The sequence below is a fragment of the Lygodium microphyllum genome, chromosome 29 (assembly GCF_053477565.2).
Source record: "Lygodium microphyllum isolate KBCC chromosome 29, Lygodium_microphyllum_v1.1.10, whole genome shotgun sequence".
In the NCBI taxonomy this organism is placed as follows: domain Eukaryota; kingdom Viridiplantae; phylum Streptophyta; class Polypodiopsida; order Schizaeales; family Lygodiaceae; genus Lygodium; species Lygodium microphyllum.
In genome coordinates this window covers 38,679,102-38,705,948 of record NC_141163.1, presented here as the reverse complement: position 1 = coordinate 38,705,948, position 26,847 = coordinate 38,679,102, and the positions used below count along the sequence as shown (strand labels likewise).

Genomic DNA, 26,847 nt, shown 5'->3' with positions numbered 1-26,847 from the left:
TACAACCAAGGATCTCTATACAAATTCTTCCCCCCATATATGAGCAAGTTTTTAAAAGGTTCTTTGTAGCTTTCATACTTTAAAGGTTTCCATTACAAATAAGCACTAATGAAGAAGGGAGACATATGTACACCCATATAATTAGTAGAATTACTTGAGATGTGCCCATTCAAGGAGAGTATGTATAAGATACAATTCTTAAATCCACTCCATCTCAAAAATTCCAACTCATTTGTGTGCACAAAGTATCAATAAGATACCTAAAAGCATTTGATATGATGATGAATTTTCAAATGTGTTGTTCATGCAATGCTAGTATATTATAGCTAATTAAAGGTAAGAAAAATGTAAAACAAACTATGTCCACATCTCAAACTAAAACGAGTTGTTTTCTACATAGCTTAACCTAAAGACAAAAATCTCAACAAACTACAAACATATTCGTATTTCAACCAACTAAATGTGCATTAATCATTTGCCAAATGCAAAGTTCTCATGTTATACAACTAAGAAATGCATGAAGTTGTTAACTTCCTTATATATCATTCAACCAAAATGCCTTCCATGAACCTTGCAATCCACTTTCAATTAACATGCCCAACTAAGGTCCATAATTAGACACTAGTGTTTCTTGTACACAAGAAATGATACACTACTTCATGCTAATAAGTGAAGCTTCCATGAAGCAACATGCCTTCCTTACATATTCAATGTGGATTCTTGGGATTCTCCCTCTTTTTCTCTCTCCAAATCACATGAAGCTACCTAAAGCAGCATGCTTTTCCTACATATTGCAATATGCTCTCTCTCTCTCTCTCTCTCTCTCTCTCTCTCTCTCTCTCTCTCTCTCTCTCACCTAATGTTCTCTCTCATTTTTCCTATTTACTGCTAACTTTGGAAAGAAGATGCCTAGCTTGACAAACTATGTACTCATAGAATGCAAGAAGCTCCCCTATAGTAGCACCAAATACCATGTGGTATCTCATTGATTACACTACTCATCTACTATTGCACCTCTAATTTGATACCTATTGTGCCAAAGGAAATGTATACGCACACATGCGCTTGCACATGCTTGCGCATGCACACAAATTTATCACCATACATGTGGTTAGAGAGAATTCACAAAAGCACAAGATCCTCTCACTTTTCTTCACCCTTATACTTCACATGAATATTTTCAAGGCTAATATTGGGTCTTTGCTATAGCTTGTGGTCCGCTTTGTGACTCCTACAACACGTGGCATTTGTCGTCTTGCACCTGTGCACACTACCTTTGGCCAGTTTATGCTTCCTAATTAGCCATTGTCATGTCCTACTCACACACACATTGCTATCTACTCTCCTACTGTCCGCATCCAAAATACCATGTGGTATCTCATTGATTATGCACTTGTTGATTATGCATCTACTATTGCACCTCTAATTTGACACCTAGTGTGCCAATGGAAATGTGTGTATGTTGGGGTTGGTGGTTGTTGGTTGGTGCTGACGTTGAAATTCAAATCAGGTTTGGGAGGTCTTCTGGAAGTTCAGTACCTTCCAAAGCGAGAACTAAAATGATATATCATTTTATAGAAGATAGAAGATAGATGGATAGACGCACAATTTGCCGTGCAGACTAGATTGTGCACATTCAGCAGATTCTTTACCTTCCCTCTAGCCCCATGGACGAAATATGCTTTGCTAAACCAAAAACAGGGCATTTAACTCAAGAATTATATACCTGTTCCCATGCTCAATACAAAATCCTTGTTTTTAACATTGAAATCATAGCCACAAGGATTGGTGTTTCAAGTTTATGAAAGAATACTGTCCAATTCCACTTCCTATTTTTTCTCTTTGTGCAGGCCATTATAATAAAGAATACTATTGATGACCATATCCTGAACTTGATGGTACAAGCTTTGATGGTTATATGACAGGAGAGAAAAATGGGTCTGCAGATGTCCAACATGGTTGCCCACATTTACAAGACATTGATCGATCAGACATACTATGTACACTCCATGAATGGTAAATGTTAGGTGCCGCAGGTCTTTAAGTCCATAAATTTGGCCTTTGAGCCTGAAGGCATGCCCATGTACAAAAGTAAATCACATATGGTAAGAGGCTTTGCTTGCAACTAACCACAAGTAAAAGCCCTTCTTTTAACTGCTTAAAGTGCTGTAAATCCATAAAAAGATGCTTTTCTCAAGGCTATTGTCTATTTTCCTGGAAGAATACATAAAAATCAACCTCTTATACAGGCAGCCATGAGCTGATTCCTATAATATCCAAGGAATTGTGTGGAAGCTATACATGTATCATTCTCAATTTCAGTACAGATTGCCACCAAAACTGAAAATTGTCATTCCCACTCTAAACAGGGCTCTATTGGTTTCGCCAAATTAGGCCTCCAGGAATGGCTGCCAATTAAAAGGGGGCTTTGTCACACAAGCACCCACAAGTCTGAATAAGCATGTATGGCACTCAGGCATGAGCCCACTGGACACTACTCTCTCAGGTCACTATAGTCTACTCTTCCACATTATCTTCAAGGAATTACTCAATGTGATTGCCTCAGGTCGCGCTAGTCTTGCTCTTCAACATTATCCTCAAGAAATTACTTGATGTGACTACTTGGTGAGCACCAAACAAACCTTTTTCCCCAAAATAGAGAACTTTGAGCTCTTGCTCAACTGCAGCAGAAAGAAAACACCTTAGAAACACAGAATGAAAACTGCTTGAATCAAGACCTATTTAAAAAGAAATCTATTGTTCTTTATGCCTTTGCAACACATCCACCCAACTCATAGAACCATACCTTTTCCCTGAGCAGTAAAAGAGCTTGCTCGCTTTCATAAGCATCACTACTTGGAAAAAGATCACAGACTCCTGTGATCTGCTTATACAAACGTTTGATGCTCATAGTCTGATCTGGAACCTGAAATTAAGACACAAATCAATATAATCCTGGCCCACTTTTGACCAAAATTTTAGGACATCATGAGAGGGCTTAAACTAGTAGTATAGTAGATAAGAAGCCATAGTGCCTACAGCAATCACCTGACCACAGTAGCACAGAAAACTCATCTGGCCAAGATGCACATCTAGGGTTACTACTAGAACATGCAAGACCTAGAAACAAGGAAAAACATCTGTCGAATGCAAAAATGATCTCTCATGAAGCTTGTGGCCAGCCTCAAAAATAATCTAGTCACAGGTGCATGATCTTGTGTCAAGATATAAGTTATTGCACAGCACCTGCTTTATTTTTCCTCCAGCATCTGTGCAAAATTTTAGACTGGAGCTCTATCTTGTCTGCACAAAAGGCCTCCAAAATCAAGTAGCAACAACACAGCCAGCACATCCATTCTCTCCCTATCCCTAGTCATTCAGGAGTTAAAACCCTGTCCTGACTATCCAAACTCTCCCTAATAGCAGATACCCCATGCCTGACCAAATCTGGACACCAAAGACAGACTATTATTGAGCTATTTCACCAAAAGATCCCCAGCATTTGGAGACATTCAAACAAAATTTGGAACAACTTGCCCATATTCGGGATACCTCCAAATCCCTTCAATATCATGCTTTTCCCTGAATTCCCTAAAAGACTGAACCAACGCTCAACAAAGAGTAGCTCGAGACATAACCAACTGACCACTACCATGGCAGCACACAACATGCCAATGGTCTCTTGTTTTAATCTGATACAAGTGGTACTGCAAGAAGTGATAACTAGCTAACCGAAAAAACTCATGGGCTTGACAATACAATCTGAAACATCAACCATCTATCATAAAGTCGAGAATATGATGGCCAAATTTATCTTAACAATATGTAAAGAGATGACACTATCTTAGTAGAAAGAAAGCAAACCTCAAAAAGTAGTGATTTACAAAGCTTTTTCCACTTCTGCTGCATTCCTTCTCCTTCAGACCTTAGCTTTTTGAGCTTCACATTTCCGTCTACCTGCAGATCAGAACTTGGAGGTGTCTTTCGCTTGTGCTCTTTGTCTGAGCATGATAAATTGTTTATCTTTCCATCTTCTTGAACAGCCATGGGCCCTTGGTTTTCTCCACTATCATCATCACTTGCATCAAGTGTCAGCTTTTGACCTTTCCAATGCACCCCTCCAATCTTTTTGGGACGATCTGCAATACCAAGGCCTTGGCGTCCTTTTGTGGACTTATCCTGGAAAGAAATAGTTCTGGATTACTATAGTAAGCACTGAAACAACAGTTATGGTGTTTATATTGGCAAAACAAGCATAGAGTCTCAAACAACACCAAAATAGCCACAAACGAGAAACAATAAGCAAAAAAAGATTCCTGAGTGGGGCATCCAACATATTGCCTCCCCCACCATTTGGGAAGAGCAAGGTTTTTCAGGTATCAAGAAGCAAAAGAGGGGTTTGCATTTAGTGTGGATTTCTCAAAGGTGCAGAAGGATTATCATACTGCCATATGAAGGGCAAGGACTAAGAAAGCTCTTTAACTGTAAGGAACGTCAGCATAAACATTGTTGAGAGCATCTGTCCAGCTATATTTTGTTTTGGCTGCAGTAATTCCTTTTACTGCCACCCTGAACTTTTAGATAAAAGAATCTGAACTTTATAGAGCTGTTTAGCTAGAAGAAACTAAACATTAGATGCATGCAAAGGCTTCCTTTTGAAAATGTTCTGGGGACTCTAGAGGGAAAGGAATCTCTTGAACTCATATAATCCTAAATGGACTAGGAACTTCGTAATGTTCCTAGTCCATCTATAGAGCTGTTTAGCTAGAAGAATTTAAACACCAGATGCATGCATGTTAAGGCTTCCTTTTGAAAATGTTCTGGGGACGGAAGGGAATCTCTTGAACTCATTCAATCCTAGATGGACTAGCAACATCTTAATAAGAGAAGCCAGAGATGGTTCTACTGCTCAAAAGAGCGCCAGATGATTAAGTATATTCAGATCGCAAATTTAGTTATAATGAGCTTTCACTACCCTTAATAGAGATTTGGAAACTCTTAATTGAATGGGCTCTTGAACTGTTGAAATAGAAAGTAGTGCAACTATACTTGAGAGAGGAGGAGGCTAGAGAGAGAGAGAGAGAGAGAGAGAGAGAGAGAGAGAGAGAGAGAGAGAGGCTTGGGGGAGAGAAATAAGAAAGAAAGAAGGAAAAAAAAAGAAAGGAGAAAGACAAAAAGAAAGTTGTAGGCTTGAAGGAGAGTGGCCAAAAAGTGCCTATTTTTTTGTACTAAATCATACGGATACGTATTGTACCGTATGGTATGGATCCATTCATATTATGTACAAAGACAATCCTGCAGGTGAATTTTGTTTCCAGACTGCAGTATATTCAGATCACAAATTTAGTTATAATAAGCTTTCCTTACTCTTAATAGAGATTGGAAACTCTTAACTGAATAGGCTCTTGAACTGTTGAAATAGAAAGGATGTGCAAAGCTCTCCTATTGAAGAACTTATGCTGAAGGACACCTTTAAATATATTTGGCAGGCATTTTCTTGTATACAAGTTGTCCTACTGTTTGATGACTTGCGCTTAAGCACACGTCTAAATAGATTTAGTAATTATGTTCTTGAACAAAAGTTGTCACAGGTGAATTTTGTTTGCCATGTACATTGTATTGACCTTCGTATTACATAAGAATGCCCTAAATATGCATCTAAAGTCAATCTAGACTAGATTCGAAGCTCTGATAACATTCCATTTAGATTCTAAAGAAATCTGACCCTAGGGCGAGTAATCAGGGATCTTTTACCTTTGGCTCAATTACGTGTGTCTGACAAGCACTACTGTTTTGTGAAATCCATGTTAAGAAGATCCAAGAGATCAAGCATGTTATTTAAGTTTCACTCAGAAAACCTGCCATCCTAGTTACATGCAAATCTATAATGTTCAGTGTGGATGTGAGCCCCTTGCTTCTAAATTACCTGAAGGTCAAAGCTATAGTTGAAAGCCTTAGCCTAAAAAGTAGGGGCCCAAACCTTGAACTTGCATGAAATTATTCAACATTTATTGTGGGTTTCTCAAAGGTGCAGAAGGATTGTCATACTGCCATATGAAGGGCAAGGACTAAGAAAGCTCAACCTGTAAGGAACACCTACATAAACATTGTTGAGGGCATCTGTCCAGCTGCATTTTGTTTTAGCTGCAGTGATTCCTTCTATAGCAAGCCTGAACTTTTGGCTAGAAGAATGTGAACTTTGTAGAGCTGTTTAGCTAGAAGAACCCAAACACTAGATGCATGTAAAGGCTGCTTTTGGAGAATGCTTCCTCTGGAATAGCCAAGACGGTGCAGTAATCTCAGCGCTTTGGTTCACTCTATCAGCATGATTGATTGTTCATCGTTCTCGCTCTTCTCAATTTTCTTGTCTCAGTGTCTTCTGTACACTATGTTTCTCCCCACAAACCCTATTGCCTCTCTTATATTGGTATAAGTGCATACCTTCCAGTCACTTTTCCTGACACACAGCTCTCGTACTTAAGGACTTATGCTACAGGAAACCTTGAAACAAATTTGGTAGGCATTTTCTTGAATACTAGTTGTCCTACTATTGAAGGACTCGTGCTTAAGCACACATCTAAATACATTTAGTAATTATTTTCTTCAATAAAAATTGCTGCAGGTAGAGTTACATTGGATACCTAGACCTAGAAGCAAGGAAAGTTAAGGCAGGAATTAGAATCTCTTTGAATTTCAGTTGCAGAGTGCATAGTATTGGCCTTCATAGTAAATAAGAATGCTCTAAATGTGCATCTAAAAGTCACCTCCAGATTAGATTCAAAGCCTTGATAACTTTCTACTTAGATTCTAAAGAAATCTTACTATAGAGAAAGCAGTAATCAGACATCTTTTAGCTTTGACTCAATTATGTATCCAACAAGCACTACTTTTGTGAAATCCAGGTTAAGCAGATGCAAGAGATCAAGATACGAAGCTTATGTTATTTAAGTTTCACCCTATTTTAGCATAATGACCCACCAAGATTGCCACACATCATCATGTATGCTGGTACTTTCATCCCAATGAGCTGTAGGGTTGCAAGTATGAGAAGCAGTATGCTATGTTCTCAGTTTTCTTTCTTGTATTATCATTCTTGAAGAAGGCAGCTGCTCAACACTTACCTTACTGTAACTGCAATCTAGTGCTAGGATGACACTGCTTGTAAAGGTAAGAACATTCATAGGTTTCATACCATGGATTCAGCCAACCATGACTGAGATGGGGCATTGCTGGGAAAAACCTCACATACTAGTAATATGTAAATCTATAATGTTCACTGCGGAGCCAGCCCCTTGCTCCTAGATTAACTAAAGGTCAAAGCCATAGCTGAGAACCTTAGCCTATAAAATAAGGCCCAAACCTTGAACGCACATCAAATTCATCACGTAAATCTATGGGTACTTTGGTCTCTCTCAAATCTTCTCTCCTATTCCCTAAACCTCTCCTACATGAGCACTTCCATACCACAGATTAGCTGTTGATTGCTTTCTCTGTCTCTTCCTTTTCCTCCTCAGTTCCATCGATCTCATGCAGGCTGAGCCAGGGCCCCAACTCAACAACACAGAGTTGATTTCTGTGACAGATTCTGATCTGCTCAAGGCTTTCCAGTAGTAGCATCTTGTTGGCTCTCTTTCCTGTAACACCTGACTAGACATTTCTTTCTTCAGTGAAGACATACAGAGACACAGAGAGAGCCCAGAGGCACACATGTACAAACACAAAGGGATTCATGCACTAACAAACGCAGGTAACAGACAAACGAATGTCACAAAACAAGAAGATACAGATTAGCAGCCGTGTAATTGTGTTTTCGCTTATGTCCAATGAAAAGGAATTTCCCGCAACTCAAGGGATCTTTTTTTTATAATTGGGCTATGAAACTTGGTTTTCACTCCAAACAAAAAACAGTGTGACTGGACCTAAGAGGTTGAAACTTAACATATATCCCACCATGTCTCACTACAGAGACGAGCTTAACCAAGTGGCACAAACAGACACAAATCTGGGGCATGTCTCATCACAGAAAAAAGCTTAACCAAGTGGCACAGCTGGAGCACAAGAAAGAATTCATGTATACTTGCATGAAAGAACCCATGTAAATTGCATGTGCCTTGCAAGACTTGGGTCAAAAACATGAATTGTGATCCAAATCAGTGAAAATATGATTTCCACTGTATATCTACTATGAAATGACTTACAGCTAGTGGAGAGCATGTCCAAAAATACCTTGAAAAAGCATCAAAACATCTAATACAAACCTTTCTGCCTGTTTGAAACTATGTTAGCCTGATTGTCAGGGTCTTAAACAATCTCTGGTGTCTAGTGGCTTACCTGAACAAGTTTGTAGAGATTCTCTTGATCTTGTTCACAGAAAGGGCTCCTGCAATTTGAAGGTTCATCCTTGACCTCACTTGCCTGACTTTTTCTCAACACTGCCTTTCTACACTTGGCATCCCGTGGTGCAAGATCTCCCAAAAGTCCCCCATGAACAAATCCATGCTTACTGCCCCACCAATCACCAACTAAATCCTCAGAAGGAACTTTTTCTGCAGAAGCAGACTCATCCATGCTGGCTGCTACAAGATGTCACCCATACAAGACTTTTAAGCTCAATGTAAGATACAATGTAGAAAATTAAAGCCTGACAAGAAGGATAAAAATATGAAGTAATGGTGCAAAGGTGTAACTCCATAAGCATGAACAAACATCAACTAAGAAAGTAGCAACTATTATTTTGGCTAATTGCCAATTAGCAGTTTAAGATGTGAAACCAAATGGTTTGCCCTTCTATAACTCTCATGTTACTACATAAATGTACACGTCCTGTTGCCTCAGATCCAAGTGTATGGCTATGTTCTTGCTTTCAAATGGTGGTTGTCAACTCCATGGCAACGCCTTAAGCTACTCCACTTTTGTGTGTTAAAATATACTCAGAATGGAATTTGTCAAACTATGGACAAGCTTGGACACTATTCCTTGCTAGTCAATATGAAATATACATTAGAAAGAGACCAAGTGGAGAGAAGTATCCATGTTCCATTGTTCGTTCATGCAAGCCTTGTTTCTAGAAAAGTTCGGCATCCTCCATGTTCACCAGCAAGTACAATGACAACATGCTTTGGAGGTAGATGATGCTCTTTCTTCTGTATGGCCATGGACTGAGATGCACTCAGCCCAAGTGCTGTTAAAGACTACTGCAAACCATACAACCTCCACATGGGCTAAAATGTGTTCCTGCATTTTACTCCCACAAACCACAAGCTTCAACATGCAAAGGAGCGCAAATCCTTCAGGTCAAGAACAATGGAACATGGATCTTTCTTCTCCACTTGATTCTATTTTTGCTAATGTATATTTCATATTGACTAGCAAGGAATAGTGTCCAAGCTTGTCCATAGTTTGACAAATTCCATTCTCGTATATTTTAACACACAAAAGTCGAGTAGCTTAAGGCATGCCATGGAGTTGACAACCACCATTTGAAAGCGAGAGCATAGGCATACACTTGGATCTAGAGGCAACAGGATGTGTACATTTATGTAGTAGCATCAAGAGCTATAGAAGGGCAACTGTTACTTGTGCAAGCAGGAACTCACCATTGTCACTAGGACCTCTCAAAGGAGGCCAAAGACAGGTTCAAAAGCAGCCAGTGAAAGGGGAGTGGTGTTGACAATGGCTCTGTAAGGGAGCAAGCACTTCTTGTGCAAGCAAGAAAGTCACTATCGTCACTAGAACCCTCAAAGGAAAGAGTTCAAGGCCGTAGCCAATCAAAAGGGGCTGACAATGATTCACTATCAACTTCGACTAGCTGAAAAGACAATGACAAAGAAAAGTCAAAATCCTTGATTCTGAATCAATAATCGGACCTCATTGTGGGATTGGATTGAGCCCTAAGGTTGCCTCAATTTGAGATGAGCAAGCCTAGCAACATCTGGCGCTTCAACCCAGCAGATTGACTTCCATGCAAAAGCACTACACATGAGAATTCAACCCAGCAGATTGCCTTCCATGCAGAAGCACCCCCAAGAGGTTGGGAACAGTCAAGTGTTGTTAGCATGGGAGTGGAAATTACACACATGAGAATTCTCTTCCCGTAGGTTTCAGCACTAACCAAGGCTTTCTTTGGTGGTAATAGCATGGATCATCAATATTATTGTGTCTATTCTGACCTTCAGGTGACCTTTCTGTTAGAGATTAATTCACCCCCTGGATAGGCATTCGCAGTTTACTATTGTACACTTGGTACTCTCGGCACAGTTACACATTTCCTATCTTCGGGTCAGTCACTTCTATGCAGTCTCCACGTTATTCCCAACATTTCAAGGTCGTTGGGCAGGCCAGACATGCCACATAAGATGTCACGTGGCAGTTGGTTTTTTCCTGCAGCATTATTACAATTATTCTATTCAGCAACTGCATTTATGCAGCAGTCAGCCAGTTTATATTATGATTATTTTAACTGGCTGACCTGATCAGATTTTCCTTACTTTTTTGGTCTATTATAGGCTGGACTGTCCCAGTAATTTCTAACTTGGCTTTCAGGTGGAGAGAGAGATCGGCTCATGGAGATACATTCAACACCCCGTGTACACATCTTCCCTCTTCATTTCAGCGCTCATCTACTGCAGATTTCTGCATTCTACTCTCTTTTCTCTCTCCCTCTTCTCTTGTGTTCATTTTCTTTCAATCCGGTCGTGCAATTCCACATTGGCTGCACTCTGACATGGTATCAGAGCAAGATTGAAGAGCTCATTTCGGCATGACAAAAGTTTGTCATTCGAGGGTGAGCAGGAGGGCTGCACATCGAAACAAGGCTCAGCCGAACAAGTGAAGCAGGAGAAAGGAGCAAAGTTACTGTTTTTTGCAGGTTTTTGCTGTTTGTGAAGGAGAAAACGCTGCATTTCAGCTTTTAGTAGCAAATTTTCAGTTTTCATCACCTCAAATGGTTGAAACATGTTCAAGACAAGCAGAGAAAGCCTTAGCAAGCTATGTTTTCAAAGTCATAGGGGCTTGCCCTTGTTTTTGTGCAAGTTATTTAGGTGATAATTTCTTCCAAGTTCAACATGGAGTTTCAAGCTAATATGGACCGTGTGGTGGTCCCTGTGTTACCGGCTCTTCCTTCTGATTAGAAGCTCGATGGGGTGAATTACTGTATTTGATGGGTAATGACGCTTGCCATCTTGGAGTCCTATCATTTGGTGGAGCTTGTGATCAAGGCTATAGACCGTCCTATAGCTCCTAATGCCTCCGAGCATTCTGTTGATGACAAAGCTAAGTTGGTCAAGGAACAGGCATATTGGGACAACCTATTAAGCTAAAACATTCTTTACAATTGATTAACATTTTAAATAGCCCAAAACACGCTTAATTAATGAAGAACGCAAATTTGATGCGTGGTTCTCAGTGGTCCCCCAAAACCCTAATTTTTTGGGCCACCCTTCAACATCTATAAATAGATGGGCTGCCCACCATTCAACCTCATCCTTTCGTGCAAGTTTCTCACTCTATTGTGCAGATTTCGGCCATCAACCACTTACCATCTAACTACTATCCAACCCTCTCACTGACCACAGCTCATCACTATCCAACCCTCGATGGCCTGTTTTCAGCCATTGCCGTTGTATGGAGGTCTCCATCTGCTGCATCATCATAGCACATGATCAGCCTACCTTTTCAGCATCTGGTACCGAGCGACAGACGACTGCCATCTCTCCCACCAAGCGACTCCTACACGACTTGCGTTTTTATTGTCCAATAGGCCATCTACATCAGCAAACAACTCTTCCGTTGTCGTCTCAATTCCTTAACACTCTCGTTATCAATGTTTCGTGTTTCCCATGTAACACTCTGACTGGTGGTCATAGTAGGCACCCATAGGTACCCATAACCTATTGTGCATCCACCTATCCATAGCTCACCTTGTGTGCATTTGACAATAGCATGCATCCACTTTAGACCATTGCCTACCCACAAACACACTAGAACATGACACAATGCATCACCACCGTACACCATGCATCCATCTCCACGTGTAGTGCATTCACCAACCCTCCAGTGCAACAACCACCAGATAACCTAGGTAACCTTTGCATTGATAAAACACCATTCATTTATTCATGCACATCAAGCATCCATCAAGCACACCTACTATATCAACATGCCTATAGACCTCCACGCAAGTACTAGGATAGCCCTTAATCACCTAAGTGTACATACACTTCCTAACACTCACATACACCCAAGCTACAAATCTCGAAGCGCAAGAAAACCTTAGCTATCACATGTGCGGTTGTGTGCACCAATGTGCATCTACACATACTTATGATTCTTATGTGGACTTGTGAACTCTGTTGTGTGTAACCCACACCCACTCTATGCCGGCCGCACTACATTTAGAATTTATTACCTTACACTCAAGGCATTATTAGTAGTAACTCATGAGTACACTCACTTATACATAACGTTGTGTATTCATCCTCCAAACTTAAGGTCTAGCACACATAAACATAATTAAGAGCAGTACCCTTGGCACATTGTGTGTTGACAAACACCAACGTACACTCAAAAAGCATAGGTAAACATGAGTGACCACTTATGCATGAGCAATAATGCACATGCACTCATAAAGCTTGCGAGCATCTATGCATGTGTGAGTGTATCTATGTGCGTTAGTGTGCACTCAAGTGTATCTTCGAATATGTGTGACACACCCACTACAATTTAAGGTACATTGCATCTTTAGGAAGCTTTCCTTTTGCATTGCACTTAGAGTTGCATATCAGACACACACATATCACAACACGAAAACTTGGTGCATCAACATACGCACTCACATTTTGCACACAAAAATTTTGGTGTGATTCGTAGTATGAGATGTTGTTCTAGTCCATTTTGAGACAACCCAAAACCATAAACAATAGAAAGTTGAAAAAAAGACCAAGAAACGAAACCGAAAAGAGCAACCAAAACCAAACTCACACACAAAAGGGGACCCACACAACTTTGGAAACAACCAACTCAAATTGGGAATCATTATATCTTTTTTACCAAAGCTAAAACCATAGATCTAGGATTAGATTTCCATGCCCTTATGTAGTGGTTATGAGCTTCATACTCCAACAATCCGTCTCCTGTGGACGTCACTCTCCAACACTGCATTGCTCCACCCTTAGGCATTTTATACACTCTTACATTCATTTACAACGTTCATTCACTTCAAAGTTTCTTCTCTCTTTGTTTGTCTCTATATTTGAGTTTTGAGTTTTTGTGTTTTGTGTTTAGGATTTGAGTTTTGCTTGTCTCTGTCTTAGTCTTTGTGTTTCAGTCTTCTCCGTGCATGCTATGCTTCCTCGGTGCAAACCCTACTATATCTTCACAAAACAAAATGCCCACATCCACTTCTTCCTATTTCTCTCTTGTACTCCAACCATGATAGCTCGCATTGAGCATTTTGCTATTGCTCAGGAGATGGCTGAAATTAGACTAGTTGTACAATCGGATGACTCTAATGAAACAAATATCTCTAGAGATACAAATGTGGACGTTGAACACATACAAATTTGCTTCCATGTAGAAGAATGTCAATAAGCTTCGGCAATTTGAAATGCAAGCCCAAAACACAAGAAAGGTGATTACCTCAAAGGACATGGCGATAACTCTTTCGCACTTACCACCCTGATTTAGTACATTCTAATCCGCCTTGATTGCTTCACAATGAACAAATACCCTTAAGTGGAAGGAGTTGGTTCCGATAGTCATGAACCAAGAGAAACAACTCAAAGGTCAAAACGCTCCCAAGTTGTAGGCATTGACAAGACAATCTTCCCAACAAAAGGAAAAGAACAACAGCAAGAAAAGGACGAGAAGACCATGCAAGATAAAGCCAAGGAGTCTAGTTGTCACATTTGTGGCAAGACAGATCATTAGAAGGCTGCCCCAACAAGGCCAAGAAGGATACCAAGAAGGAGAAAACTACGAAGGACTCAAGAGCACTAGTTGCTCCTTCATTGCTTGCTTTTCTCCATTTGGAGGTGATTAAGGATGTTCCTCCGACAGCCTCTGAAGTAGCCATGTTGGCCCCCCAACCTTGTGAGTGGATGGTGAATAGTGGTGCTTCTCGCCATATGACTCCCTCTATAGATGGTATTGCATGTATGTGTCTGATGCATGGGAAAATTCTCATAGATGACAGCTCTTTGGTCCCTATTAAAGGAAAAGGTCATATGCAGCTCATTTCAAATGGAAAAGGTAGTGCCCACGCATCAAAAATTCTCTATGTGCCAAGTTTGGAATATCATCTTTTTTCAATGAGCAAGATTTGTGCTCTTGGTCTCATGGTCAAGTCTAATAAAGACTCTTTTGGAGTTCTTGATGGAGATTCTTGATGAGTTCTTCGTGTAGGTCGTGAAGAGAATGCAATCTACAAGATGCGGACTTCATGAACCTTCACTTTTCTTCTTTTCTCAATCATAGCATTAGACGAAGGCTATGGAGCAAGAGTTTGATGTGATTGAGTGGAATGACCCTTCGAATCTAGTGCCTCAGTCCGTTCACTAGAAGGTGATATATTCATTCAAGTGGGTCTTTAAGACCAAGTACCATAGTGATGACACTCTGAATAAGCACAAGGCATGGCTTGTTGCAAAAAGATCCGTGCATCGGTCAAGAGTGGATTTCCATGATATCTTTGCACCTACAACTCAAACGACTACCATTAAGGATGTTCTCGCATTAGCCAACCATAAGAGATGGCCGGTTTATCAGCTTGATATGAAGTCAGCATTCCTTAATGAAGATTTGAACGAGATCTATGTTAAGCAACCTCCTAGCTTTTCCTCATCCAATAGCAAAGTATGCATGTTGAAGAAGGCCCTTTGCAGCCTCAAACAAGCTCCGCGTGCTTGAAACGAGAAGATAGACTTGTTCCTTCCAAGGAAGATAGGGTAGTCAACAATCCTTTGTCGATCCCCAATTGTAGGTCCATACCTCAATTGGAAGACACGTGTTGTTCATGCTTTGTATAGATTATCTCATTTTGATATGTGACAATGCTCAAAACGTCTAGCAAACAAACAGACACTATACGAGATGTTCAAGATGATGGATATGGGCCTTATTCAATACTTTCTAGGTCATGAAATTTGGCGGACTCTAAGGGGGATTCTCATCTCCCGAGAGTGGTATATGCAAGAGCTTTTAATTAGGTTGAGATGGAAGGATGTAAGGACTCTTTCTACTCCTGTGGATCCAAACTCAAAGGCTACAAACTATTCACATTCACCAACGGTGGATACAACCGGCTACACACAGTTGATTAGATCGTTTATAAGGCTTCTTAATGCTCATATTGATTTGTATTTTCTTGTATGTTTGCTTCAAGAGTGAACCCAAATTGATTCACTAGCAGGCTGTTATTCGAATTTTGTAGTTCCTAAGGCGGACCCCCGTGTCAAGATATGCTAGGGCTTGCACTAAGAAAACACAGGATGTATAATTACGACTAAAACACAATAACACAATAAACGCAAAAACTCAAAATGCAAAAATACAAATACAAACAAAGACCAAAAAAACTCTAAAGAATGCAACAAAGCAACCTCCAAAGATGTCTAATAGCAACAAATCCTATAGTAGATGGCGCATCTATGATAGATGAAGCAATAAAACATAGCAACAAATGCCGCAATAAAACACAACAATAAAGCGCCACAATAGAACACAACAATAACACGATAAGAAGTAGCACATGTTGCGAAGGAGAGGCTAGAAACAAGTGCCAAATGGATATAAGAAAGCTTGGGGCAGCTTCAACTGAGATGTCCTCCGCGAACGGGGTGTGGACAGCGAAGTTCTAGCACCTGAAACCTACAAGAACAAGATTAAGGCTCAATGGAGAGCAGCCTACCTTTTTATAGAAAGTTTCAAGACCTCATACCATGCACCATATTAAAACTCTTTCCCATTGTGCATTACTTTAAGGATTTAATTAATTGAGTATTTTTTGGGTTGTTTAAGTGGCTAATTTAGGATGTAATGCTTACGTTAGCTCAACACCTCCTCTCAAGTCCAAAAGCTGAGCTAGAAAGAAAGCCCAACCCAAAATTTAAAGTGTTTTTGGTTTATATGAGTTTTTATCCTAAGGCGTCTCACCCCAAATCAACTATGGCATCAAACAAAAAGTGCATGGCGGCTGCCCAATGACCTACCAAGACTACAGAGACAAAAGTTATCTTACCAAGGAAGCCCAAGTGGTCACCTTGAAGAGGCTATAACATCGGACAAAGGGCACACATCAACTACCCAATGGCCTACCAAGTCCTGCAAAGGAGGATGGAACCACAATGAACTTTTTTTAAAAATGTATGTGATAATGATTGTTTCAAAAAGGGAGGTGGCGGTCGATTAAGTAACAAACAAGATACAAGTAGCCAATCCCAAAGTCTTTTACAAAATAAATAAGCTATCCCTACCACTACTAGATGTCAATGACAAAGGAATAGGCTAATAGAATGTGTAACAAATATGGGGGGTATACGGAGAGCATAGTATCCCAAAATGGCATTTCGGGGCTGCCGAAACGGATTGGCCATTTCGGGCTGAAACGGAAATGACAAACCGGCATTTCGACTTCCTACGGTCCGTTTTGGGGCACTACAATTTCCCCCCCTCCTCCTCTTCTTCCTCTTCTTCTTCTTCTTTGCGTCGGATCCATATTGGAGACATATCACTCCAATCAAGGGATACAAGAGCTCCGACGGATCAAAGAAGTGGCGGTGCAACTATTGTGGATTGGAGAAATCATTGAGCATAACGTGCGTGAAAAACCACTAGGCACGCATTCCCAACAAAGACATCAGGACCCAGGCTTTGTTGTCCAGACTATAGTTGCCAATTATTCATTGATGTTAATATTTATTACTCAGTAGTTACTAGAGTCTAGAGACTAGTATATGGTGATCAGTGCCCACTGGACTTTGGAGTTTTGAGAGATTATTCACATGACATAGTTACATGTATTGTTGTATCTTGATTTCACTTATTATCCATATTGATTCTTGTTTCATTATTATTAATGTCAGTCTTCACTACCCTTTAGATCATAGATGATTCACGAGTCATAAATTATAATTCATTTTGTTACCTTAAGTTTTGAAAATTGACTCTTAATTGTGTTAAGTTGTCTTAAGTTTCAACCATTGAGTTTTGACTCTTCAATCTTCACTCATGAGTCATGACATGTGTAATGAATCATGATTTCAATCATATGACATGAAGACTCAAAGTTCTATATGAAATTTGGGTACATGTTGTTGTAGGCATTGATATATTTACATACCCACATAATACTATATTTATTTCAGTGTACAATCTGAAACGCCATTTTCCCGTTTTCAAAATTTGACCGAAACTCTGGTTTTTTCCGTTTCCGTTTCCGTTTCCCCCGTTTCCGAAACTCTCCCGTACTATGGTGAAGAAGGAAAAAAAAAAGATATGTGGAAAGCAAAATAGCAAGGCTAAGCAAGCAAGGAGGACTGTTATGTGCAATGCTACAAATATGATGGAGCAGAAAATGGCTTATACTCCATGTCATTTCCACATAAGGGTGATCAGTTCTTTATGGAACTTCCATCCTTCCTACAAATCATTAGACCGGTGCACCGAATCTAAAGGAAAAAACTCAAATTTACCCTCAATTTGCTATTGAGCTCGATACATAAGAATGAAGTCGTATTTGGCTCATGAAATCTCATATGGTCTATGGAGTCCATGGTAGCCAGAAGTCTCTCCAACCATGTCGAATGGAGGAGTAAACTGTGAATCTGACTCTATCACATGTCTCGATGTGCTAGGCTCAAGAACATCATGATGATGATGTAAAAATGTGTTCTAAGTCATCATGCCCCCCTGTTGTTATTGCTTCTTGCAAGAGGCTTTCAAATTAAAGCCCAAGGTTTTGTGGAAGAAAACCTTGCTCTGATAGCATGTGAAGAGATATCCTAATATAGAAATATAAATGAAAGCATATGACAAAGCATAAACTCAAAAACACAGTTAGGGTTAGGGTAACTCACAGACAATGAACACAATGGAATCTAAATGAATAACTACATACTCAATATACAATACTCATGCAGCAAACAAACCGTACAAGAAAGAAAATTATACCCTGAACTCTCGTGTCTCGAGGACCGAGATAAAGGTACTAAGCGAAAGAGTGCGTCGTACTCCTAGCAAAGTAGCCTCCAAATATGTATGGCAACAGCAAACACAGCAGTACATGCCCGATCTGTGACAAACAAAGCAATAAAACGCAGCAGCAAAATGCCACAATAAAACACAGCAATAAAATGCAGCAGTAAAACACCACAATATAACGCAGCAGTATAACATCACAGTAAAACGCAGTAGTAAAACTGCAGCAGTAAAACGACAAGAAGTGGCACAGGCTACAAGATAGAGGCTGGAATTAGGCACTAGATGGGTGAAGAAAGCTTGGGGCACTGAGATGTCCTCCGCGAACGGGGTGTGAACAGTGAAGTTCTAGCACCTAAAACTGTGCTTCATTTCCATTAAACTAGAAGTGTTCATAGTCCTAATCTCACATGGTCATAGCTGCCAACCCTTTGATGCCTAATGGCAATTCTTTAGAAAGCATCCTTTGGTGCCTAGTGGCAAGGTTCAAACATGATGGAGCAACCAAGGACACTACAAATCCAAGGGAGTCAGTGTGATTGACCTATATAGGATAGAATCATGCAAGCATCAACTGCATGCTTTAAAACAAAGGTCAATGGATACACCCAGCATGATGCATCAAAAGGTGTGGTATGATCGCAAACAGAGCTGAATGGTGCTACATAGAGTCAAACAAATGCAAGCAACAGCAATGGTTAAAAGGGACCAAAGGCAAGCATAGCAAAAGGGGCCTGAGCTACACAACTGAGCAGAGGTAAGATAAGATGGCCTTCACCAAACAATCCACATGCTTTCAGCATCACATCACTTTTTAGTTTTAATCTGCAGGTCTAAGGGTATAAGATAATTTCATCAAGGCAAGTCCCTGCCATCAGGTAGTTTCTTTCTGAACTTCAAATCTACAATCTTTCTGAACCTTGAACCCCAGTTTCTCTGCCTTTGATTCTCATCTTCTCACCTTCAGACTAGATGTATGGCATTGAAATAGAACTCCTACTAACATTAACCAGATTTAAAAATTCTCCTTGTCTTTAGCTTCCCACACCCATTCCTCCCATCCATCCCTCCCACATGCTTACTATTGTTTGACATAAGTGATTACATACACAGTTGTTAATATACATCTAGTTCAACTGAACAGTTCAGAAAATGTAGATTTATTGAGCTCACCTTCGTCTACTCTATTGCAGAAATCATCAGCATCAGATTCTGAACCAGATGGTGCCCTTTCTCCTTTGTGCATTCTTGCACCTTCTATCATCGATCTTTCATCAATCTGCTTACTGGCAAATCCCTAGCATTTCAAAAACTCGACATCCTTTACTTTTGTAAAAAGAAAACAAGAAAGAAACATCAACCACAGATTAACAAGTCCCCGCACATACAAATGATGGTGTAAATTCTCTCAAATAATGCCAAGGCCAACAACTAGTATGGATGTGTAATTAGATTCATGTCTAGTAAATAATTGTGTTTGTAAATATAGGAGAAAGACAAGAATGCTGGCTTGCAAACGTAACGAGGGAAATATGAACTGCATTTTCAAAAAAACACTGTTAGAGGGTGATATATGCGTCATTCATGATCCCAAAGTCAAAAGATTGAACCCTAGATTGAGAAATGACACTTTCATTTTGCTAGCACTGCTCCTATTAAGCAAATCAAAGAAGAGAAAACACACATAATTTATCAAAATAAATGCCAGAAAATGTTCTAAGTGATTCATACATTCCATGAGGATCTGCTTCAGTACTTTTACCAACATTAAGAAAAGCAATGAATCCATTCATTCATACAGAGAAGAATATGTGAAGGGAAAAGACTGATAAAGAACCCTTGCCTAAGCATGGACCTACATATATGACAAAGATAAAAATAACCCCTTTAACAAAGGGCAACCACCTAAAGCTGTCCTCTCTTTCCTAATTCAGTAAGGCATAGGAAACATTTATAAGGAGAATATGCAGGCAAGCTGGATGAAAGCATTTCAGACATCACTAGCGAGATCATGTGATCAAAAACAAAACATATAGAGAAGAACACTATACTATTTAACAAAGGTCTCCACTACTTGTGAGAGTGTAGGTCTTTTAACTTAACAGTGTAGGCACATCTTTACCCATCTAGGTTTATCATTTGTATCTGTACCTCAAAAGGATAACCTTTGATGCACTTATGTGACCAGGCATGAAGTTCTCTAGCTCTCTTCAGTTGTAGGGGGCTGGCTGCCCTTGTTCTATAAGTTCAACCCTTTTTTTTTAAAGGCAACATACACAGGCATACCCTTCAGAACGCTGACATACACCTTGAGGCCGAATTCTTGTTCGCTACTTCCAGAAAATTCAGAAGCTATCCTTTGTGAATCTCTTAAACACCTGCTTCTGCTGTTCTCATACCAATCAAGTATAGACCAAATTCGTTTTCTAAAATTCAGAAGAAAGTGTTTGATCTTAATAGCCAAGAATTGACCTATAGCAAGTCCATCTGGTCAAACTCAAATGATCCCATGCACTGACCAAATTTGGCACATTTCCAAAAATGCAGTACTAAAAACAAAGCTGCACAACCTCTTATTACACTAGGATTTAGATGTACCTGCTGCCAGAGCATCATAACCGTAAAGCTATTGAGGTTCCCACCATTTCAAATAATATCAAGAATTTTCTTGCTAATCTGAGTCATTCAAGCTCAGGAAGTGACTACTTCATGGTGGAAGCACATCAAACCAGCAATTGCTATACACTTGAGTACAAGCTCTTGACACATGAATTCAATAAAGCAAGGACTTGAAACATAACTCCCACGCACAAGATGTAATGCATCAACTCTAACAAAGAATTCACCAGATCACAAAAGGAAAGTTAAAGTAGAGAGAAGAGAGGACCATCATAGCAAAGATAAAAGCTGTGAAAAAATTTGAGAGCCTAATACAATTTTAGTATGCTGGTCTAATGTGATCAAACTTACCAAAATAGCATCTAAGTCAGCCTGTGATTTTCCTTTCAGGACCTTTCCATACTCTCTGTTCTTGTATCTGCAAAATCCATGCAATGCAAAAGTATAAAATTTTAAAGAGAGGTATGGTTATATAGAACCGAATGAGTTCTTCATTCTAAACCCTTGCAGAGATCCTTTACAATAAGACTAATGAAGTTCGATCAAACTAACCTTCCTTGAGGACGTGTAGCCTTCTTTATCCGTGCCTTACTGTCACCAGAACCACCTCCCTCCCTCTGCCCTTCCTTCTGATCTGCATCTGTTGAAAGTGGAGATGACAGTTGTATGTATTAAATTGAAACACAAGGTTATGCCAATCCTATTACAACCTTAATATTGGCAGAAGTGATGCTCTCATTCCATAGATCAGCAAGAAGCATCCCATCCATGAAACATTTTGTTGCGGGCTGAACTTCACCCCCCTAGGCAGGTCATGGGTGAAACAGGTGAATGATATATTTGGAATTCATATATGCATAATGCATCATGCAATTGAGTTGGAAATCCAGATTTATAACCGCCAAGAAGTTTCAATAAAAGAGTTATCAGATTGAAATATAAATTTAACAGCAAAGTAACATAAAAATAAACATCCCGAATTTCCTGAAGACCTAAAACACATCATAAATTTTTCTGAAAATCTAAAAGTTACATCTGCTGCACTATGCACTTCCCTAGTGAACAGTAATGTCATCAAAGTGATAGTTCAAAATTTCAAAGTCAAGACTAACGACTCAAGGGTCAACACCTTAGGTTCTCACTTCTCAGTAATATGATTAGCCACGCAGTCTTTTCACAAAAAAAGGGTTCTAAATTCGAGATCCAATACAATTTACAAATTTACTAAAAACTCACACAAATTAAGCAGCCCAAAGTGATGACTCCTGAGTCAAAAAAACTGTTTTTTTTCTTTCCAAGTGAAGCAGCCAAGGCAGTGAAACATTCCCCTACTGAAAGCTGTTCCACAATGTCAGCTTGGGTGACCAGCCTCCTAGCTTTGAAGTTATTGAATAGTAACAATTGGAATCCACGGAATCTAAACTAATTGTTTACATGAGGTTAACAAATGTCCAGACCAATACCTTGCTTATCATTATCAGCGGCAATCTGTAGACAAAACCAAAAATATTGTGAGAAGAGGTGTGTTTGAATAAAATCATCCTAGGCCAAAGAATATTACAGGTAAGTTTAAAGAGAAAGCAAAGGTTAAGAAAAAAATCAACAACTTGACACAATTGAATGACCAATGTTAGAAGCTCACCACTTTAAGATTCTTCAAAATGTTGTCAAATACAGTGGTATTGAAAATCCAATTGCTGGCAGCTTTCTGCTGTGCATCAACACCTATACCTGATTTGGAAGCAAACACATTGCCACATCAAGACATTACACTACAACATTCACAACTATCTGTATGCATGCAAAACTATAAATAAGTAAATCCATGAGCTCTTTCACCCAAAAAAATTTCAATTTTGTTTATTTTTTAGTGTTTATATGAACTTGCTTTTTATCCAGGGGTGCTCACTCACATGTAAAGATCAGTAACATCTTTCTTAATAGTTCACTAGTTTGTTCTAGTGCTGTGAAGATATGTCAGAATTTACACTAAGGAAACACAGCATGTATGACCGAGACTGAAACACAAAGACTCAAACAGAAACAAGCAAAACTCAAATCCTAAATGCAAAATGCAAAATGCAAATACTCAAAACTCAAACACAAAGAGAAAAAACTCTGAAGCGAATGAATGCTGTAAATGAATGTAAGAGTGTACAGAATGCCCAAGGGCAAAGCAATACAATGTCAAAGAGTGACATCCACCAAAGATGGATCCCAAGTGTTGTGATCACCAATTGGAGTGTGGAAATCACTAGACGTTGAATACCAAAGTGTCAAGAAACTGAGGTGACAACAGGAGAGGTGTTTCCTGATGCAGACGGCTGCTGGACAGCAAAAAAACACGTGCTGCAGTAGTCACCTGGTGGGAGAGATGGCAGCAACTTGTTGCTTGGCACCAGATGCTAAAAACACAAGCTAATCAAATGCTATGATGACGCAACAAATGGAGATCTCCAAACAACAGGGCGCTGGCTGCTGCCTAGGGCTGAATAGTGATGGGATGCAGTTGGTGATAACTGGACAACAAATGGTAGGTGGTTGATGGCTGAAATCTGCACAGTAGAGTGAGAAACCTGCACAAAAGGATAAGGCTGAATGGTGGGCAACCTATTTAATATAGATATTTGAAGGGTGCCCCAAAAATTAGGGCTTTGGAGAACCACTGAAACTCTCGAACCGCATGCCAAATTTGCATTTTTCATTAATTAAGCGTGTTTTGGCGTTGTTTAAAAATGCTACTCACCTATAAAGTATGTTTTAGCTCAACATCCCCTCTTAGGCCCAAAACTGAGCCTAAAAGGGAAGGGTAACAATATTTACCCCAAGGTGTTCCACCCCAAAGCGGCCAAGGCATCAGACAAAGGGTATACATCAGCTGCCTAGTGGCTTACCAAGACTGCAAAGGTGATGGTTAACTTAGCAAGAAGTCCAAGTAGTCACCCTAGAGAGGACAGGGCATCGAACAAAGGATACTCCTCTGCTGCCAAGTGACCTACCAAGCCTTACAAATGTGAATGAAACCACATTGAACTTTCTCTTTTTTCTTCTTTTCTTTTTCGGGTCTAAGACTTTTGGGCATACAATCTCTTCCCCAGTCTTTTGGATTGTACACCCAACCACTTGAGAACGTCGATGACAAGGGAAAGGGTGATGAAGTATCAAGGGAAGAAGGATGGTGGTGTAATCAATCAAAGGAAACAACTTAGGATCCATCCAATGATGCTTTGCACAATGGGATGCATAGCATGCTACATGCTGAAGAATGCCCATGAAGCAAGTGTCACTTGAACAGTATCCCTTGTGGAAAAATTGTTTATTTGCAAATTACCCTAGTACAAAGATGATGAAATCATGCAATGCATAAAGAAAGGTACAACAGGAGGGGAAGCCCGATGTCGAAGACAAATGTCGAAACCTATAGAATACCAAGAAGGGTAGGAACCCCCTCTCAACCTCAATGTCGATGCTGAAGAAGGAAGAGAAGCCTAAGGATGTCGGTCTTCATGTGGTGTTGAGAATCATCTGGATGAAGATGATGAAGCATCCCTACCGGAAAAGCAAGGATAGAAAACTCACCATGATAGCATCAAGGGAGATATTGCATGATCCGCCCCACAAGGGAAAGCCTCCATGCTAGTAGAATAGTAAAACTCCAAGTAGATGAAACCATGAAAGGAACGGCGCGCATCTCCTATCTCCAGCTTAGCAAGGACTAGTGCAAGCCTATATATTAGCCCTATATTGAAATACAAAACCCTGAAAAAGAGATCAAAATCTACAAGCACAGAGATGAGTAGTGAGATGCTCCAAAAAACAAAACTGAAAATAAAAGAAAGCAAAGCTAAGTGCAATGAAATGAGATAAGCGTGTAGCAAAAGTCTGAAAAGGAAAAGACTAAGTGTGTGGCCACCATCGCATACGACAAGGTGGAAAAGTGATTCTAGAAGGTGCAGTGGATATCCTAGGAATGGATGCGTAAAGTGCAATAGATGAGCCACTAGCAAACCAATCAGCCAATCCTTCACGAATATTGAAGAAGATAGGCTACTAAGGCTGACTTAACTGCGTGCCACGTGTCCAATAGCCACAAGGGCGAATGGAGCAAATTGTGTGGTAATGGGAGGCGTAGCCCCACTAGATTGGCCAATCAAAGTGAAGGCAATCAACAGTAATCTACGTTGGTTTCCCAGGAGAAAGACCTTGGACCTTGGTATGACACTCCTCATCCACATGGTCTGATCTCTGGCAATGCGTGAAAAACCTTTTTTTTTAGGAATTTGCTACCAAAGGAATCGTCTTTCTTTGGTTTCGTCAAACAAAGTGATGTCACCCTTGTTTTGGCTTACCTTCACATCTTGCGAGTTCTTACCACTAGTGGTTTTCCCTACTGAAGAAGAGAACCAATCCTCGCACCTCTAAATAGACGTGTGTGGAGAACTTCTTATAGACTTCATCATGCAACCTCGCATAACACAAGTACTGGCACTCCAACTCATAGAAGGTCGGCAATCTAGGGAGTCAGATAATGTGCTGGATAAAATGGAAGTATTTGTCGGGCAACTTGTTCAAAAAGAATGTGACCTGATTATTGTCTGACTTTGGGGTGCCAATAGTAGCAAACTCATCAAGTAACCACCGATATTTGGTCAACTTGACTTTCAGATCATCCCTTTCCTTAATGGAAAACTCCTAGGACTCAAAATCGAGATTGATACGTCGAGTGCGATCTCGAGCCACATACCCATCAATGAGATGACTCCAACGCTCAAATGCTAGGGAAAAATGTTGTAATTGAGACTGGAACTCAAGAAGCAACCCTTGCATTAACTCAACATTGGATGTAGCATTACAAGCTCTTCATTGACGAATGTGATGAAGGCGAGCTAATCAAGGGTTCGGGCAAAGACTCATGGTAACCACATGAGGAGCCTAAGGTGGAGGAATAGAGACACAAGGAGCAAAAGATAAAAATTCCTACGTAGGAGTAACCCAAAGAATGTGTGACAACAATCCATAAGCAGAGGATGGACATCCTTGCGTTTGAAAGGTCGTGTGGAGGGGTTTGTGAGTGTTTCGAGGTAGCAAGAAAGATTCTCAACACAACCGTCCTAGACTAGATGGATGTGGTAAAGTGGGGGTATGTGGAAAATACAATGTTAAAAGGGTGGCGTTCCCCCTAACGATGCACCAAGAGATGGAGTGAATGGAGAATAGATAGCTGGTGGAATGGAAAAAGAGAAAGTGTTAGGAGCAAAGATGAAAGATCCAACCCCTATTGTGCTTTGAGTGAAGTGGAATGTAATCCAAGATTTTAAAATGAGAATGTGGGTAGATCAAAATGTAGAGAAAATTGTTGGGATGGGAGAGAGTTGAGAAATGTGGTTTACTCTCTTAAATAAAACATATGGTAGAGATATACCTGATGAAGGATATCTACTTCAAGAGCCTCCTCTATTAAAGTAAGCATACTAAAAACCATCCAAATCCTACGCACCAAAAGTAAAAACAGAAGAGGGTTTTAGCTCATAAGACTTAAGAGGGTTATATGAACCTAACACAAGTCTGGTTGTGATGAAGGAGATGGATTGCTCAACAAGCTGAATGTCATGATCTCTCCAAGATCAAGATCAAGGAGATCGCTAGTCTCACCAATCAATCTAGACATAGTAGTAGCACTCATAGGATGAGTGGAAACTGAACTGTACGTAATATGCAAGTACTCCTCAAACACTACATCTATAAGATTACCAAAACGAGAAGTAGGATTCGAAGAAGGTACCTGAGACATTATAAGTCAGAATTGAGTCATGTGTGACTCTTGCACAAAGACTAGCTTTCACAATCTGCAAGATACTCTTTAGAATAGCACTGGCTCTAAAACCATGTGAAGATATGCTAGGGTCAGCACTGAGAAAACACAGCATGTACGACCAAGACTGAAACACAAAGACTCAGACAAAGACAAGAAAAACAATAACCCTAAACGCAAAATACAACACAAAACGTAAAACATAAAAACTCAAACTCAAATAT

General features: G+C 39.9%; 1 protein-coding gene across 2 annotated transcripts in view; it reads right to left on the bottom strand.

The window, feature by feature from the left end:
- Positions 1-2,181: 2,181 nt before the first annotated feature.
- Positions 2,182-26,847, bottom strand: part of LOC148010534 (G-patch domain-containing protein 1-like) — a 74,539-nt gene continuing 49,873 nt past the window's right edge. The window contains exons 3-11 of one of the 2 annotated variants that reach the window (XM_087671083.1): positions 22,454-22,542; positions 22,275-22,299; positions 21,364-21,451; positions 21,163-21,229; positions 19,366-19,489; positions 8,332-8,576; positions 3,865-4,179; positions 2,807-2,926; positions 2,182-2,681 (exon numbers count right to left, since the gene is read on the bottom strand). In XM_087671083.1, the coding sequence (XP_087527209.1) occupies positions 2,619-2,681; positions 2,807-2,926; positions 3,865-4,179; positions 8,332-8,576; positions 19,366-19,489; positions 21,163-21,229; positions 21,364-21,451; positions 22,275-22,299; positions 22,454-22,542 (1,136 nt within the window). In that variant the 3' untranslated portion in view covers positions 2,182-2,618. The remainder of the gene's footprint in view (positions 2,682-2,806; positions 2,927-3,864; positions 4,180-8,331; positions 8,577-19,365; positions 19,490-21,162; positions 21,230-21,363; positions 21,452-22,274; positions 22,300-22,453; positions 22,543-26,847) is intronic. The other variant, XM_087671084.1, reaches the window with a different exon arrangement.